General features: G+C 53.1%; 1 protein-coding gene across 2 annotated transcripts in view; it reads right to left on the minus strand.

Annotated features, from left to right (window-relative positions):
* Positions 1 to 1,669: 1,669 nt before the first annotated feature.
* Positions 1,670 to 14,734, minus strand: part of LOC144364693 (endothelin-converting enzyme 1-like) — a 94,581-nt gene continuing 81,516 nt past the window's right edge. For both annotated transcript variants that reach the window (XM_078037600.1, XM_078037599.1), the window contains 7 exons: positions 11,463 to 11,573; positions 9,708 to 9,806; positions 8,927 to 9,004; positions 7,073 to 7,176; positions 3,791 to 3,901; positions 2,897 to 3,161; positions 1,670 to 2,087 (listed from right to left, as the gene is read on the minus strand). In XM_078037600.1, the coding sequence (XP_077893726.1) occupies positions 3,017 to 3,161; positions 3,791 to 3,901; positions 7,073 to 7,176; positions 8,927 to 9,004; positions 9,708 to 9,806; positions 11,463 to 11,573 (648 nt within the window). In that variant the 3' untranslated portion in view covers positions 1,670 to 2,087; positions 2,897 to 3,016. The remainder of the gene's footprint in view (positions 2,088 to 2,896; positions 3,162 to 3,790; positions 3,902 to 7,072; positions 7,177 to 8,926; positions 9,005 to 9,707; positions 9,807 to 11,462; positions 11,574 to 14,734) is intronic.

A 14,734-nucleotide genomic window follows, 5' to 3' on the forward strand; every position in this document is an offset into this window, starting at 1 on the left:
AGCTGACCAGGCTTGGGGCTGAGGACGGGGCTCAGGGGAGGATCTGGACCCTTCTGGAGACAAGAATGGCAGTCTCTTTCCCCCTTCCCTTGGGGGAGAGGGATCCTGCAAGGCAGAGCCCAGAATGGCTGGGGTGGGGGGTTGCTACAGAGAAGCAACAGGTCCCACGGGGTGACCCGAAGAGGAAGGGCCAAAAGAGAAGGTCTATGGGCAGCTGCGTGCATCTGGTGCTGGAGGGCCCTGTGCTCCAGATCCAGGGTGCTTGGGTGCCCTCAGACTATGCTAGGGACCCTGACCTGGCTTCATCTGCCATAGCCATCAGTCCCCTGCTGTGACTGTGGGGATGAGGTCTTCCTTGCTGGGGTTTCCATGGTTGAACTCTGGGGGCAGGGGCAGCAAGCTGAGAGCAGCTGGCCATAAACTGGGCCTCTGCCTGGCTCCCACATTTCCTGTCTGTGGGTAGCCATGCAGTAGTCACCACAGTCAGAGGATTTGCTTAGTGGCCTGGGGCAGGTGTGTGTGTGTCCCTGCCTCAGCCCAGCCTTGCAGTGAGGGGGTAAATCAGTGGGGCTTCCTTGTCCACAGGTTATTTAGGAAAAAAAAAAGGAAACATAATAAATATAACAACCCTTCACGCAAAAAAAAAGTGTTTTAAATGCATTTTTCCCTGAAGATTTCCAGTGTATTCCACAATGTTTAAAAAATAGTTTCCCCAAAAAATATATCTTAAATCACTTGACACAGTGGTAATTGTGGTCTATGTGGTGCTGGATGTGGGCGAGGGGGCTGTGTCCCCTGGCCCTTGTCGCTGTGGGGACCAGGCCTGGTGAGCCACCAGCCGGATACCCCAATGTCCGCTGGAGCTGGTGCACGTTGGGATGCCGGTCTGCACAGGGGAGCAACTCGGGTATGCGGAGGACCCCCACCTGGCCCAGTGCCAGCTGCAAACCCTCCAGTTCGGGGAAGGGGCCCTGGGCGGCCAAGGGGCTGGAAGGAGGGGCAGACTCGGCAGCCTCCCCTTGGGGCTCGTCCTCAGCCCCTTCCTCTCCTCTGCTTGGCTCTCTGTGCTCTGCCCTTTACCAGACTTCACATTTGTGACGAGGGTTCATGGGTGACCCAAGGGGGCAGTGGAAGTGTTCTGAGAACTCTTTGGAATTGGAGAGGGAGCTGATGACCCTGAAGCAGGAGGGGCTGTGGGGGTCAGTGATGAGGCCTTCGTGGGAGCTCTTGGGCGTACGGACAGAGCACCATACCTTTGAGGGAACAAGGGGGAGAAGCTGGGGTCACTGTGCAGGGGTGGAATGAGCCCTCGCCTGGTGCTCACACCCTAAGGAGTCAGGAAGGCCCGTGGGTGGGTCGGAGGGGAGGCTGGTGTGCGCCCATGCCCCTCTTTGACGCAGGTGTCACCGAGCTGTGTCTCTTCAGCCAGAGCCAGGTCTCTGTCTGATGCCAACGTACCAGGCTGGGATTCTGCCCAAACTCTACAAATCTTGGATTTAGTCCAGATCTCCTCTTTCCTGGGCAGGACACTCTCTCGAGAAGCAGCTCTGGGAATCAACTGAAGGCCAACTCAAGTGCCGACCTGGTGGGTCTTGATTTCTTTCTCCCCCGGTTCTAGGGACTGAACCCAGGACTGCTCTCTCACTGAGCTACATCCCAACCCTTTTCATTTTCTATTTTGAGATAGAGTCTTGCTAAGTTGCTGAGGCTGACCTCGAACTTGTGATCCTCCTGTCTCAGCTTCCCAAGGAGCTGGGATTATAGGCATGCATTACCGTGTCTGGCTATGTTAAGAAGTTTCTAGAACCCCAGAACCAGGAGGGGCCTACTCCACCACATACAGGATACTAGTATTCTTTCTTGGCCCTTCCTTGAATCTCTCTAATGACAGGAAGCTCACCTCCTCACAGGGTAATGACCTGAAGATGGTCTGATGAGTTAGGGAGCTGGTGATCGGAGGGGACCTGTACCTGTTCCCCTAATGAACTCACCTGTGCAAACCCCAGGAAGAAGAGCTGGTCATTGGTGAGACCCAGCATGGGCAAGGTCTGCTCCTCCCGATTCTTCTTTACCCAATTCTGGTAAGCCTGGGAGGAGAGAAGGCCAGAGGTTGAGGGCAGCCAAGATACAGGGGCGAGGGGCTAGTTTCTGGGGTCTGGGCCTCGGCTCAGCCTGGAGGATCCCTCCTCTTTCTCTGCTCCCTCCCTAAAGGGGAGTGCAATTGACCCCAAGACCTAAAACGCCATACAATGCCGATGGCTCTCCAATGTGCACTTTGGCGCCAGCCTCTTCCCTGATCTGGATATTCAACTGCCTTAGCAGGACACCCAAGGTCACATCCAACTCAGCATGGCACAGAAGGAATAAGTCACATACACGTACCCTCACCAAACCTGCCACCATACGATGGCACCACCACCCTCCTAGTTACTCAGGCTCAAAACCCAGAGTGCCCCCCAACTCTTCCAGCCAAGTCAAACACCCCAAATCTGACCCTCCTCACCCTTCCCCCTGTTCCACATGGCCTCTTGCCTGGTTAACCACACAACAGCTTCCAACTGGTCGAGAGGGTGGGGGAAAGTGGTCAAGCAGGCGGCTGAGCGGCTATGCAAAGGCTCGAGGTGGATCTCCACTGGCCAAGGGCCTTGGATCCCAAATGGAGGCCAGCAAGGGGCTAGTGGAGTTGACAGAATCAGGAGCACATGACAGGCCTGGTCTCCAGGGTCTCTACCACTTCCTTCTTGTCCCCAAGCAGGGGGCAGTTGAGGAAGACCCTGGACATTAGCTGCTGAGGAGGGTGTGACTTCTACGTCTCTGATTCCCACTTTGCACCGAGCACCCAGCACCCTGCAGAAGGTGCTCGCTATAGTCTTCACACGATCCTCTCCACCCCTACCTGGATCTGTTGCACCCATTTTGCAGATAAGGAGGCTTGGAGAATGAAGTAACTTGCCGAGTTGAGAGCATTTGGCAAGCGGCTGAGCCAGGGTTTAGACTCTGGTCCTTCTCTCCAAAGCTAAGTCCCAGGGAGCAGAGGCAGCAGGGCTAAGAAGCTGATGGGCTCTGTCTGGAGGGACCCCAAGGAACCTGTACCTTGATCATCAAAAGCGTGAGTCAGCTCATGGCCCACAACGACACCAATGCCACCAAAGTTTAAGGCCCTGGAGGGAGAAATGCAAAGTGAGAACAAGGCCTCTGGCTCCTGCCCTGTCATGTGGCCCTCACTTCTTGGGCCTGAGATGTAGCAGAGTCTCTCGGGGCTCTGTGGGACACAGCCCTGGAGACAGTGGGAGGCTGAGCAGTCTAAGGGAGCCAGCTGTGCCCTGTGGGTGACATGCACATGCTGGACACTCTAGAGGATCACTGTCCCCTCCCACAGACTAGCAGTTAAGCTTTAAAGCAAACGGAGCCTGGGAATGGGCCAGCACCTCTTCCCAAGCTCCACACGGTCATCCCAGGAGTCTAGCTTCTAAGACAGCACCCTCACCCGCCAACTCCCTGGCTGTGACTGCTCTAAGCCACTGTCACAGCAGTATTTCCCACATGGGGCTCTTGACTGCACAACTGTGCCACGTTACCCGGTTGCAGGAGCTTTCGGCCCCAGAGACCCCTGGGGGGAAGGCAGGGGACGGGGGCTGCTGCGCTCTGCACCCACGACGCTGCAATCCTAGGCCACCTGGCCACCGGGGCGCAGATGGCTCAGTAAGATGGCTGTCAGGGTCAGCTGCAGACACAGGGCTGGCTAAGGGGTGGGGGACCCATTGGGGCATCAGCACCGGAGATGGCCTACTTGGGCGAGGAGCGGGTGTAGAAGGGCGCCTGCAGGATCCCAGCTGGAAACACAATCTCATTCTTGGTAGGCGAGTAGTAAGCATTCACCATGGGCGGGGTCATGCTCCACCTGCAAGCAACAGGTGCGAGAGAGCCCAGGCGGTGGGCGGAGTGGAACTCCAGTGGGTTCTCCTTGACCCCGGGCCCAAGTCAGCACAAGGACATCGGGCAGCACTGTTTCTGAGGGGGAACTAGAAAACACCTGAATGTCTATAAATCAGAGATGTCACCTCAGGGGGTGCCACACCGAGGCGCTCACAGAGAGCAAGAGGGACCATCAGATATTGAACTGAGGTTATTTTTGAGGCTTGAAATGTGTCTAGAAACTGTTCTAAGGTGTGGTCTGTGGACAGTCCCCACGATCCTCTGGTTTATGATGTCAAAACTATCTTCATTATAACATTGAGACACTTTGCCTCTGCCACGTGTTGAGATGTGCATCATGGTACAAAAGCAACTGTGGATGACACTGCTGCCGCCTAGGCAGGGAGCCAGGCAAGTCCTAGCGGCCACCTCTCCTTCCCCAGAAGGTGCTCCAACCAAAACAAACCAGCCAGTCATTTTCATTGACAACACCCAAGAAAAAGTAGCCTAACTATTAATTCCATTAAATCTCGGCCCCCAAGTACCAGTCTTTAATATCCCGTGTGACCAATGGGGAAATACCCACGTGGTGCTTTAGGCCTCTCTCATCCTCTTCGGATGACTGACTAGCCATGGAATTTTGGACTTGGGCAACTAGGCAGACATGTTCTTGAAAATGAAAAGGGAAGCTTAGCACCTCAGGGGAAATAATTCACATTTTGTCATTTATTACCAATGATAAAAATCTGAGGTTTCAAAATAACTAAAGTTTTAAAGAAAAATTAAAATTTTGGAAAACTTGTATTGACCATCATGAATTTGATAGTACTTTAAGACTTTTTTCAGGAGGTCAACTATGATGTTAACTAATGTGAAAAATTTTTTTTGGCTACAGTATATGAGAGTGGAAAATCTGTAAATCTTAGTGGAACCACAATTTTTTTTTTCTTTTCTGTTTTTTTTTTTTCATACTGGGGACTGAACCCAGGGTGTGTAACCACTGAACCACATCCTCAGCCCTATTTAATATAGTATTTAGAGACAGGGTCTTGCTGAGTTGCTTAGGGCCTTGCTAAGTTGCTGAGGCTGGCTTTGAACTCATGATCCCTCTGACTCAGCCTCCTTAGCTGCTATGATTGCAGGCGTGTGCTACCATGCCTGGCAAAACGCTATTTTCCAAAGGACCAATGCATGAGGCCATGATTATGTAAAAAATCCAAAAAGTGCAAGACAGATCAATGATTTTAGTGTACAGGGTACGAAAAGTTCATGGATAAGTTTTCAGATTTTTCATATTGTATTTTGGGGGGGGGCAAGGAGGCTAATGGGGATTGAACTCAGGGCACATGACCACTGAGCCCCAGCCCAGCTCTATATTGTATTGTATTTAGAGACAGGGTCTCACTGAGTTGCTTAGTACCTCACTTTTGCTGAGGCTGGCTTTGAACTTCTGCCCATGCCTCCTGAGCCACTGGGATTACAGGTGTGCACCACCACGACTGGTTCAGATTTTCCACACTGCATTAATCTTTCCTTCCTTGGGGACTGAACCCAGGGGTGCTCTATCACTGGGCTTCATCCCTTGCCCTTATTTTTCACTTTGCTAAATTGCCTAGGCTGGCCTTGAACTTTGGCTCCTTCTGCCTCAGCCACCTGCGTAGCTTGGGTTGTAGATGAATACTGCTGTGTCTGGCTAGAAGACAAGTTTAAGTAAAAAATTTTAATCTAAAATTTAAAAAGCCAGGTAAATAGGCAGTAGTGTCTGTGCCATATTCTGAAGGTGAAGGCCCACCTACCTTCTTGTTTGTTAGGGGGACCCTGGTTGACAATGGAAAACTTGGAGGAAAAGGATGTTTGAACCTCCTTTGCCCACCAGAGGGCGCCAGAGGCAAAGAGGACTCGTTCTGACTTTTGGTAAGATTTGTCCTGTTTCAGGAGTGGAGGGACTAGTACCGGGCTGACTACATCTAACTTTCCTGGGGAGACCATTTTAAAAAGAAGGGTCTTTCTCCAGATTATTCTGACTTAAGAAATTAGGCTATGGCCAGGTGCAGTGGTGCTCAACTGTAGTCCAGCAATTTTGGAGGTAGAGGCAGGAGGATCACATGTTCAAGGCCAACTTCAGCAACCTAGTGAGGCTCTCAGCAACTTAGTCAAACCCTGTCTCAAGATAAAAAATAAAACAGGGCTGGGAATTTAGCCCAGTGATAAAGCCCTCATGGGTTCAATCCCCAGGAACTCCCTACCCCCGTTGCAAAAGCCCCCACAACCAAACACCATCATAACAACAACAACAAAAAAAAACGTCAGGAGGCAACCCCCACACCAACACTCACATTTTTCGCAGTGCTGGGGAGGGAACTCAGGGTCTCAAGTACTAGGCTGTACTCTACCACTGAGCTACACCCTCATCCTAGGAGAATATTTTTGAAACTGCTCCCTAAGGGACACTGATGCACAGTGGGATTTGCAGTGTGTTCATGTGCTTGGTTATCAGGGCCCATCTAGAACCTTCCCCAGCTCTCAGGGAAACAGTGGGAGAAACCACCGCTCCTGTTTGTGAGGAGTTATGAGACATTCACCCATGTGGAGGGCCTCCTCTCAGGGCCTGGCTCTCCCCAGTTCCCACACTGGATTGCTTCAATGACCCCAGAAGCAGTTCCCTTCCCTTCTACTTCGAAGTTAATGAAATGAAGGCTCTGAATGCGGAGGCCATGAAGCTGGGATGTGGTGCCAGGCCTTCACTCTGCCAACAGGCTGGGCACTGAGGCACACAGACTGGGGCCAGGATGGGCTCTACTCTGGCTTTTTTTGCAGAGGGTTCTGGGGATTGAACTCAGAGGCACTCGACCACTGGGCCACATCCCCAGTCCTCTTTTGTATTTTATTTAGAAACAGGGTCTCACTGAGTTATTTAGGGCCTCTCCGTTGCTGAGGCTGGCTTTGAACTTGCGATCCCCTTGCCTCAGCCTCTTGAGCTGCTGGGATTACAGACATGTGCCACCGCACCCAGCAGCTTTTAGTTTCTTAATTTGAAAAGAGGGCCTCTGTGACAGTAACACCTGGCACCTGACAGTGGGTGGGGAAGGCAAGTTCAGCGGGGTGCATCCCCATGGTGGGGAACCAAGACCTTCCTGGCCGGGCCTGGGGGACTCACTGGTCTCTGTTGGGGGCTTTCCTGAGCTGGTCAGCAGTGACCCTCCATGAGAAGTTGAAAAATTGCATGGCGTTCTCGAAGTAGAGGTCTGGAACTGCCGTGTACTGAAGAAAGAAGCAGAGACACAGGATGGGAGCACACCCAGAGGAAACTCAGAAACTCAGACCCCTCCAGGTGAAGGGATGGGTCGGCAGGCCCAGGGCTAGAGTGTGGGCTCGGAGCTATAGGCTCCGCCCCTCTAGAGGCCTCTAACCTGCTGGGCCCAGCAACAACTGTCTCCTTCAGGCGCCTGACAGTGTCACAGTGCTGCAGGATGCCTCGGCAGTGGTTCCCATGGGCAAGAAGTATCTCCATCACTGTCCTGCAGGACTGTGACGATGGGTGTGTTCTCTGTGTGTTCTATACCCACCCTGGCCAATATGGTAGACTCTGGTGACAGGTGGCTACCGAGCATCTCAAATGTGATAGTGTAATTAAATTTTAATTAAGTTTTGATGAATTAAATAGCCCCCTCCCCATGGCTGGTAGCTAACAAACTGGACATCACAGATTTAATGAACCACGCTGGAATCTAGCTCTGAAATGTCAGGGGACAGGTGTTATCACACCCCTACCCCTGGGCAAGGCCTCTCAGCTCCTGACAGGTGCAAAGCCCTCCTCCAGGTCCACTCTGGATCTTTACGGTGTACCCAAGGGCTTCGATAAAACACTGGGCCCTCAGGGGCAGGCCCCTTCCTGTGGGCCCTGCCTGAGCTATCTCAAGGAGACTCTGGGTCTCGCACCATGATGACCCTGGGGTGTCTGAAATTATTCTCAAGAAACATGGCTGTGGAATGAGTCTCCTCTTCTCAGAAGTAATTTTAATAGTCTTAGGTTTTAAATAGAACCATGATGAGAGGTTATTATAATTTCAAAAATGCCTGAATTTCAGAAATTTCACTCATGAGAAGATAGGAAACTATCATTTGGGGCAAAATCACAACCCACTTAAAGGGGTGATGTGCCGAAGGTTCTGGCAGCAGGGAGGCAGCAATCCCCCTCTGCCTCAGTGGAGTGTCACCGTGCATTTGGGATGGCTGCCTCCTCGTTCCCATCCCCATCTCAAGGTCAAAATTTGAGGTCCAAGTTTTCTCTGAGGAGGTCGGGGTACAACCCTGAAGACAGGTGGCCGCTCTGGAGCAGGAGCAGGGGTGTGAGGGGCTTCACATTTCTACCCACCTCGTGGTGTTTTAGGGCCGTGATGCTGGCCAGCTGACCCCAGCCCTGTGGGCTCTGGGATCAGGGTCAGGTGGTGCTGCACCTTTTAGGATCTGCTTCCCCAAGACCTTTTTCTTTTTAAAATTTTTTAGTTGTAGATGGACATAATATCTTTCTATCTTTCTTTCTTTCTCTCTCTCTCTCTCTCTCACACACACACACACACACACACACACACACACACACACACACACACGTGCAGTAACAATCCCCAAATATAGCCATCTGTCTTTCCTTCACACATAAACACACAGGCATGCAGAATCCATCCCTTCCCCCTTTTCTCTCTCTCTCTCTCTCTCTCTCTCTCTCTCTCTCTCTCTCTCTTTCTTTCTTTAATGTGGTTCTGAGGATCGAACCCAGGCAAGCACTCTGCCACTGAGCCAACCTCAGCCCCCCTGCCCCCCCTTTTATGTAGTGCTTGGGTTGAACCAGTTGGAGTCATGATGTGAGGCCAGCGTTCTCCCACTGAGCTAATCCCCTGATGGCTTTCATGATCCCAGGTCAGCCTCCCTGCCTCCAGAAGCCCTGGGTGTCCCGCCCACTTTGGCCCCTCCCCAAGTGGGCACTTGGGATGGCAGGGCGTAAGCCACTCACGTCATTGAACACTTTGTCCAGTTCCTTGGGGTCCATAATGAAGTTGGGGTAGCCTATCATGTTGTAGATGGCGTCCATCTAGAAGGGAGGGACACAGAACTGAGCACCTGCGATGCTGGCCAGCTGGCCCCAGCTCTGTGGGCTCTGGGCTCAGGGTCAGGTCAAGGGGCGGGGGATCAGGCACCTCCCCACTTAGGACTTTCACATCTCTTTTTGGAAACATTCCCTCCTTGCCTATCTTTTTAAAAAAGATATATTTATTTTTTTTCAGGTGGACACAATATCTTTTTTTTTTTTACTTTTATATGGTGCTGAGGATCGAACCCAGTGCCTCACAAAGGTGAGGCGAGTGCTCTACCGCTGAGCCACCACCCCAGCCCCCAGTTAATCTTTTGGGTTTCTGATTAAATGTTGCTTCCCCAAGGGAAGCTGCTATGGTCCAAATGTGTCCCCAAAGTTCAAGGGTTGGAACCTTTGGCAGGTGATGAGGTTCTGGGGCTCCGTCCCCCACCGCTGGGAAACTGGGAGCTGTGGAGGGAGCGGGCACCACAGTGGCTTGGTCCACCTCTCTTGCGCGTGCTCTCCTGCCTGTCCACCTTCAGCCAAGAGATGTGTGACACTGGGCTTCAGGCTGTCCCCTCAGCCTGCTAGACTGGTCACAAGGCAGGACAGCATCCATGCGTGCCCAGGGGACAGGCTGGCCTCTCCTAGCCCTGCTCTCTCTCTGCTGCTCTCGCCTGGTGCAGGAAGCCTGGGTGCCCGAGCCCCTGGGCGGCCTTACCTTCTCCTTGGCTGACTTCTGGGTGTCCTCATCCATCCACTTCAGTGTGCTCAGGCTCTCCTCAAAGGCCTTCTTGATCTCCAGGATCATCTCGCTGGCCTGAGGAGACAGATGTTGCAACCTCAGCTCTGGGCACTGGCCCCCTGGATGCAACCAGTGCCCCAGGCAGGATGACACTGGACCCGAGGTCAAACTGAGGTGGGCTCACGGCCTCGGGTTCTGCAGAGCGGGCTGAGAGGGTGGCCATGGCTGTGCTTCCAGACAATGTTCCTAACATGGATATCCCTTGAGACAAGATGGGCCTTCCGTGCACTGGTCTCTGTGTTCAAATGAGCTTAGATGTGCCTTGGGGAAGCAGAAAGGTCCGCAGCAGGACTTTTCGGAGCCTTTAGCATGGTGGAGTGCTCTTTTGGAGCCATCCAGAAGACATGGCCTCTCCCAGGCTGATGGGATCCTTTTTGATGGAATAGAGCTTTAACACCCAGAGAACTTGATCTGAGGAGCACTCAGAAAGGCCACACTCAGGCGCAAATGGCAGCTGTTGAGGGTGACGATGCACGGGCAGACCCAGGGGCCAAAGATAGAAGATGGAAGGATTCTGGGGAAGGGGAAGGCAAGAGCCGTGGGGCTGGGGCCAGACAGACCTGGATTCAGATTCTGCCTCAGCAGATGTGATAAATAATCGCTGCCATTGACTGTAGCTTATTTTGGGCCAGGTGTTCTTTACGTGTAGCATCTCATTTTGTTATGGCCAGGCTGTGTGGGCAATGACCACACAGACTCCATTTTGCCCTGAGACTCCACATCATGTAAGAAACACTTCTCCCGTGGAAAAGCTCTGCCTCTGCACCCATCAGCGAGCGGTTGCCTAGCATAGCACGTTAGGCGACACAGATGGCAAGTCTTATATAACGTGAAAGTGTCCCCTCTTCAGTTCCCATTTCTCTTGGACAATCTACCCTGTCAGAGGTAGACTGTCTAGATGTTAGTAGCCATTCTTTAACTTGTCCTCGACTAGGGACATTTTGGCCCACCCTCTTTACTGCTTATGATTTTAGATCTTATGATGTTTGTTTATGGTTTTGGGTCATAGCAACAGCCACTTATGCGTTAATATGGTTTTGGACTACAAAAGGTGTGCTCGAACCCTGGGAGGGGGTGGAAGGGTGTGGACTAGCAGCCTGGCCCTTGGCCTGTCTCTTGCTTTAAGATCCACTTGGTGATTTATTGCAATCTCACCTTAACAATTTAACACCCCTCTGCAGATGGGACAGCCCTACTTTCATGTCCCAGGTGAGGGGAGAACACCGCTCAAGTCACCCAGCCAAGTGACAGAGCCAGAATCTGAGCTAGGGGCTGGCTGTCTCCCCAGCACTCAGCCATGATGATCCTCTACCTGCCCGAATAATTCTGTCACCCTCAGAGTAAGAAAAATGTCACTTCCAGGTCAACATTACCTGGTGGGGTCCTTCACAGCCCCAGGAGGTAGAGATGGCTGTGGTAGCCTGTGGGGTCACTGGGAAGATCAAATTAAATAACACAAACTGGCCTGGCGCTCAACCACGGAAGTCATTTAGTAAGTCATTCCCTGCAGCCTGAGAAGACGGCCTCTGAGTTAAAGAAGGCCCCAGGATCCTGTGGCCTGGAGCAGGAAAGGCCCAGGGCAGAGCAGAGTGTGGGCTGTCAGGCTGGCGGCAGGGTGGGGGGTGGTCCAGCAGATGCGATGCCCACTCTGTCCACAGGGGAGGTACTTACTATGTTCTTGCTGTTCTCGGTGAAGGTCACTTTGACAAACATGGGGTCCAGGGCAAAGCCCAGGTTGTTTTCCGTGTCACTCATGCAAAACTTCCAGCGAGGAAGGCAGGTCTGAAAAACACGAGCGCAGAGGGTCACTGGGCCCAGTCCTCCTTCTCCCAAGGCCTGGCTGGGAGGTGGCGCCATAGGAGGCCTGTGCTTCCCCCCAGAACTCCAGGGAGACAAACCTCTTCTGGCCACAGAAGTTACTTTAGGCCACAGACACCCCTCATGGCCACCATCTACTGTCTCCTGAGTACCAGCCTCTGTGCTTGGCACTTCACGAAGGTCTGCCACTGAGCACCCCTAGTGGGCAGCGATGGGCCACTGGACAGACAGGAAGCAGAAATTCAGTAAGGGCAGTCACTGGTCCAGTAGGTGACAGTGGGTAGGGGTGCCACAGGGATGGGAACTCTGACATGCCTGGTCCTCCATCTGGGGCTCCCGCCAACTCCACCTGGTCCTGCCTCCTGGAGGACACAAGGAATCTTGGAGGCACAGAACCTCAGGAAGCTGCCTGTCCACCTGAGCAACGGCAACCTTCCCAGAAGGCCAGGGGCCCAGCCCCATTTACAGCCTCCTAGAGAGAGAAGGCCACAGTGACAGCACAAAACTTCAATGTCGGCTTTTTTTTTTTTTAATGTGCTAAGGATGCCAGGCAAGTGCCTCACCACTGAAACGCATGCCCACCCCAACCCCAGCTCTTTCCTTATATTTTATTTTGAGATAGGGTCTCTCAATGCTCATTGCCCAGAATGGCCTTGAATTTGCAATCCTCCTGCCTCAGCCTCCCCAGCAGCTTGGATCACAGGTGTGTCACTGTGCCAGGCTTAAGTTGGTTCTTCCTCAGTCTCACCCACAAGCAGTGCTAGCCCACAGGACACCTCAGTATGAACCAGAAATGGTCCTTGAGCTGCAGCTCCCCAGAGCATGGGCTGATAAAGAGCACCGGGAGGGTTTCAGCCTCGCTGTCCCCCTGCCCGGCCATCCCTCCATGGACAGTGTGTATGACCAGGTGTGATGACCCTGCTTATGGAAACCAGTCCGGCTGCAGGGTCCTCTTAACCCTGAGGAACAGGCGTGACAACCAGCTCGGGGCAGCCTGCTTCACACCAGCCCTACTGTGAACAACCCAAATGCCCATCGGCAGACAGATGGATAAACAAAATGTGTTGTTTTTCTACAGCGACATACCACTTGGCAGCACGGAGGAACCAGCTACTCAGAGATGCCACAACATGACGAATTCCACAGACTCACTAAGCCAGGCGGCCAGGCAGACAGTGTAGGACTCGGCTGCCCATCTGCAGCACCTTGGGGAGACGCAGGAAGGGGCCCGAGGGCATGCCGGGTAACTGGGTCCACAGAAACCTTGTTTGTCCTGACCGGGCTGGTGGTCACACGCACGACTTCATTGTCACAAATCAACCAACTGTATCCTTCACCCACACTCTATGCACATATGTTTGTGCATATTGTTTTTAAGTGCTGGGGGTTGAACCCAGGGCTTCACACATGCTAGGCGGGCTTTCTTTCTTTTTTTCTTAATGGGGTGCTATGAATGGAACCCAGGGCCACCCTCACACCACACTAAACTACTCTATGTCTCAAATTTTTTTTTGAGACAGGGTCTCCCTGGAATTACCAGAGTGTGCCACCATGGCCAGGTATACTAAATACTCTATTGTATGTAAATTATGACTTAAAACATTTTTTTTTCTAGTCAAGAAGGAAGGGAAGGTCATTCTAGTCTAAGTGTAGCCCCTGGATTCTGCTTAGCTGTCCCAACCTGTGTCCGTTTCAATGGCTGCTTTCTGCTCCCCTCTCCCTCCTGCCTGCCGCCCTGCCAGCCACTGGGCAGCCCACAGCTGGACACAGACTTGGCCTGGATATGCTGAGGCCAAGCACATAGTGGGTCAAAGCTAGGGAGTCTCCAACTTTGAGGCTTGGCAGAGGCTCTGACGGCTGGATCATGGGCAGATTCTTATTGTCTTCTGCCTGGTGTCTCTGGAGAAGCCCATTCACTTTACACACACGCATTTGTCCCCTGAGTGACTCCCCTGCTCGGGGACTGTGCCAGGTCTCAGGAATTTAGAGCTGAATCAACAGCGGGCCTGCCCTTGAGGACTCTGTGGAAATGCCCAGAACATCCAGCAGGAGACAGAGGTGCAGTAATGATGTCAACAGCCGTGACAGCACCGAGCGCCTGAGAGCCCAGGGTGTGCAGGCCGCACGCCTAGAATGCTCGAGGGAGACTAAGGGAGAGGAATGAGGCACAGAGAGGTTAAGTCACTGGCCCAAAGGGAGCACCCAGGGAGTAAGTGCTGCAGTGGGCTTGAGCCCAGAGAGTCTGGCTCCAGTGACTTCCCGCAAAAAGGCCACTCTGATTGCCTACGACAAAGGTTTTGGAATGAGGAGAAAACTCTTTGAAACAAGAAAGGGTCAGGCAGGTTCATCTGACGTGGGGGCCACCTCCGGGCAGAAAAGGAGGGGCCAGCAGGCCCCTGAGGAGGCTGTGCGACGTGTAGCCTCTTCACCGTAACCCGAGGAGCACCAGCAGGGAGTGGAGAGGGGTCCCTCCTCCCCACCAAGATCTGCGGATTGTAGGCAGGTAGCACGAGGACAGCCGGCCAGGCATGCAGCAGAAGTTTCCACCTTTGGAACCGACTTTACGGCCTGAGGAAACGGAGCCCAGGGATCACCTTTTCACAGATGGGAAGACCGAGTCCCTGCCCCATTTAAGTGACCCGCCCAAGGCTGTGTGGTAAGAAGCAGAACCTCCCATTCAAATCTCTGCCCAGCCTCCCCTGCTCTGCAGCCGGGGGCACTCCCAGCCATTCTCTGAGCCTTAGGTACATGAGGGCAGGTCAGCCCTGGCACCTCCCAGGCAGGCAGGGCTCCTGGGCACAGACCCATCCCACCCATCTTGGTATTCCCACACTGGGCTTGAGGCCTGGCCCACGGTGACAGTGCAGGAGTAACTGTTTGTTGGATGCGTAAATGAGATGGGGAGGCCTCATTCTTGGCATCAGAATTCTTGGCATCAGCTTCCCAGGCGAGAGGGAGGGAGGGAGGCCTGGAAGCCTCTTACAAAAGGAGCCGCAGAGGTTTGGGGGCACTTAAGATGGGTGGAGCCTACTGGATCTGGGGCCTGGGACTCCTGTTCCCTGAGAGAACCTGGATCTGGACTGGGTTCCCCTGACCACAAACAGGGAGGATAAGAATCAGGGAAC

The sequence above is a fragment of the Ictidomys tridecemlineatus genome, unplaced genomic scaffold (genome assembly GCF_052094955.1).
Source record: "Ictidomys tridecemlineatus isolate mIctTri1 unplaced genomic scaffold, mIctTri1.hap1 Scaffold_90, whole genome shotgun sequence".
Taxonomy (NCBI): domain Eukaryota; kingdom Metazoa; phylum Chordata; class Mammalia; order Rodentia; family Sciuridae; genus Ictidomys; species Ictidomys tridecemlineatus.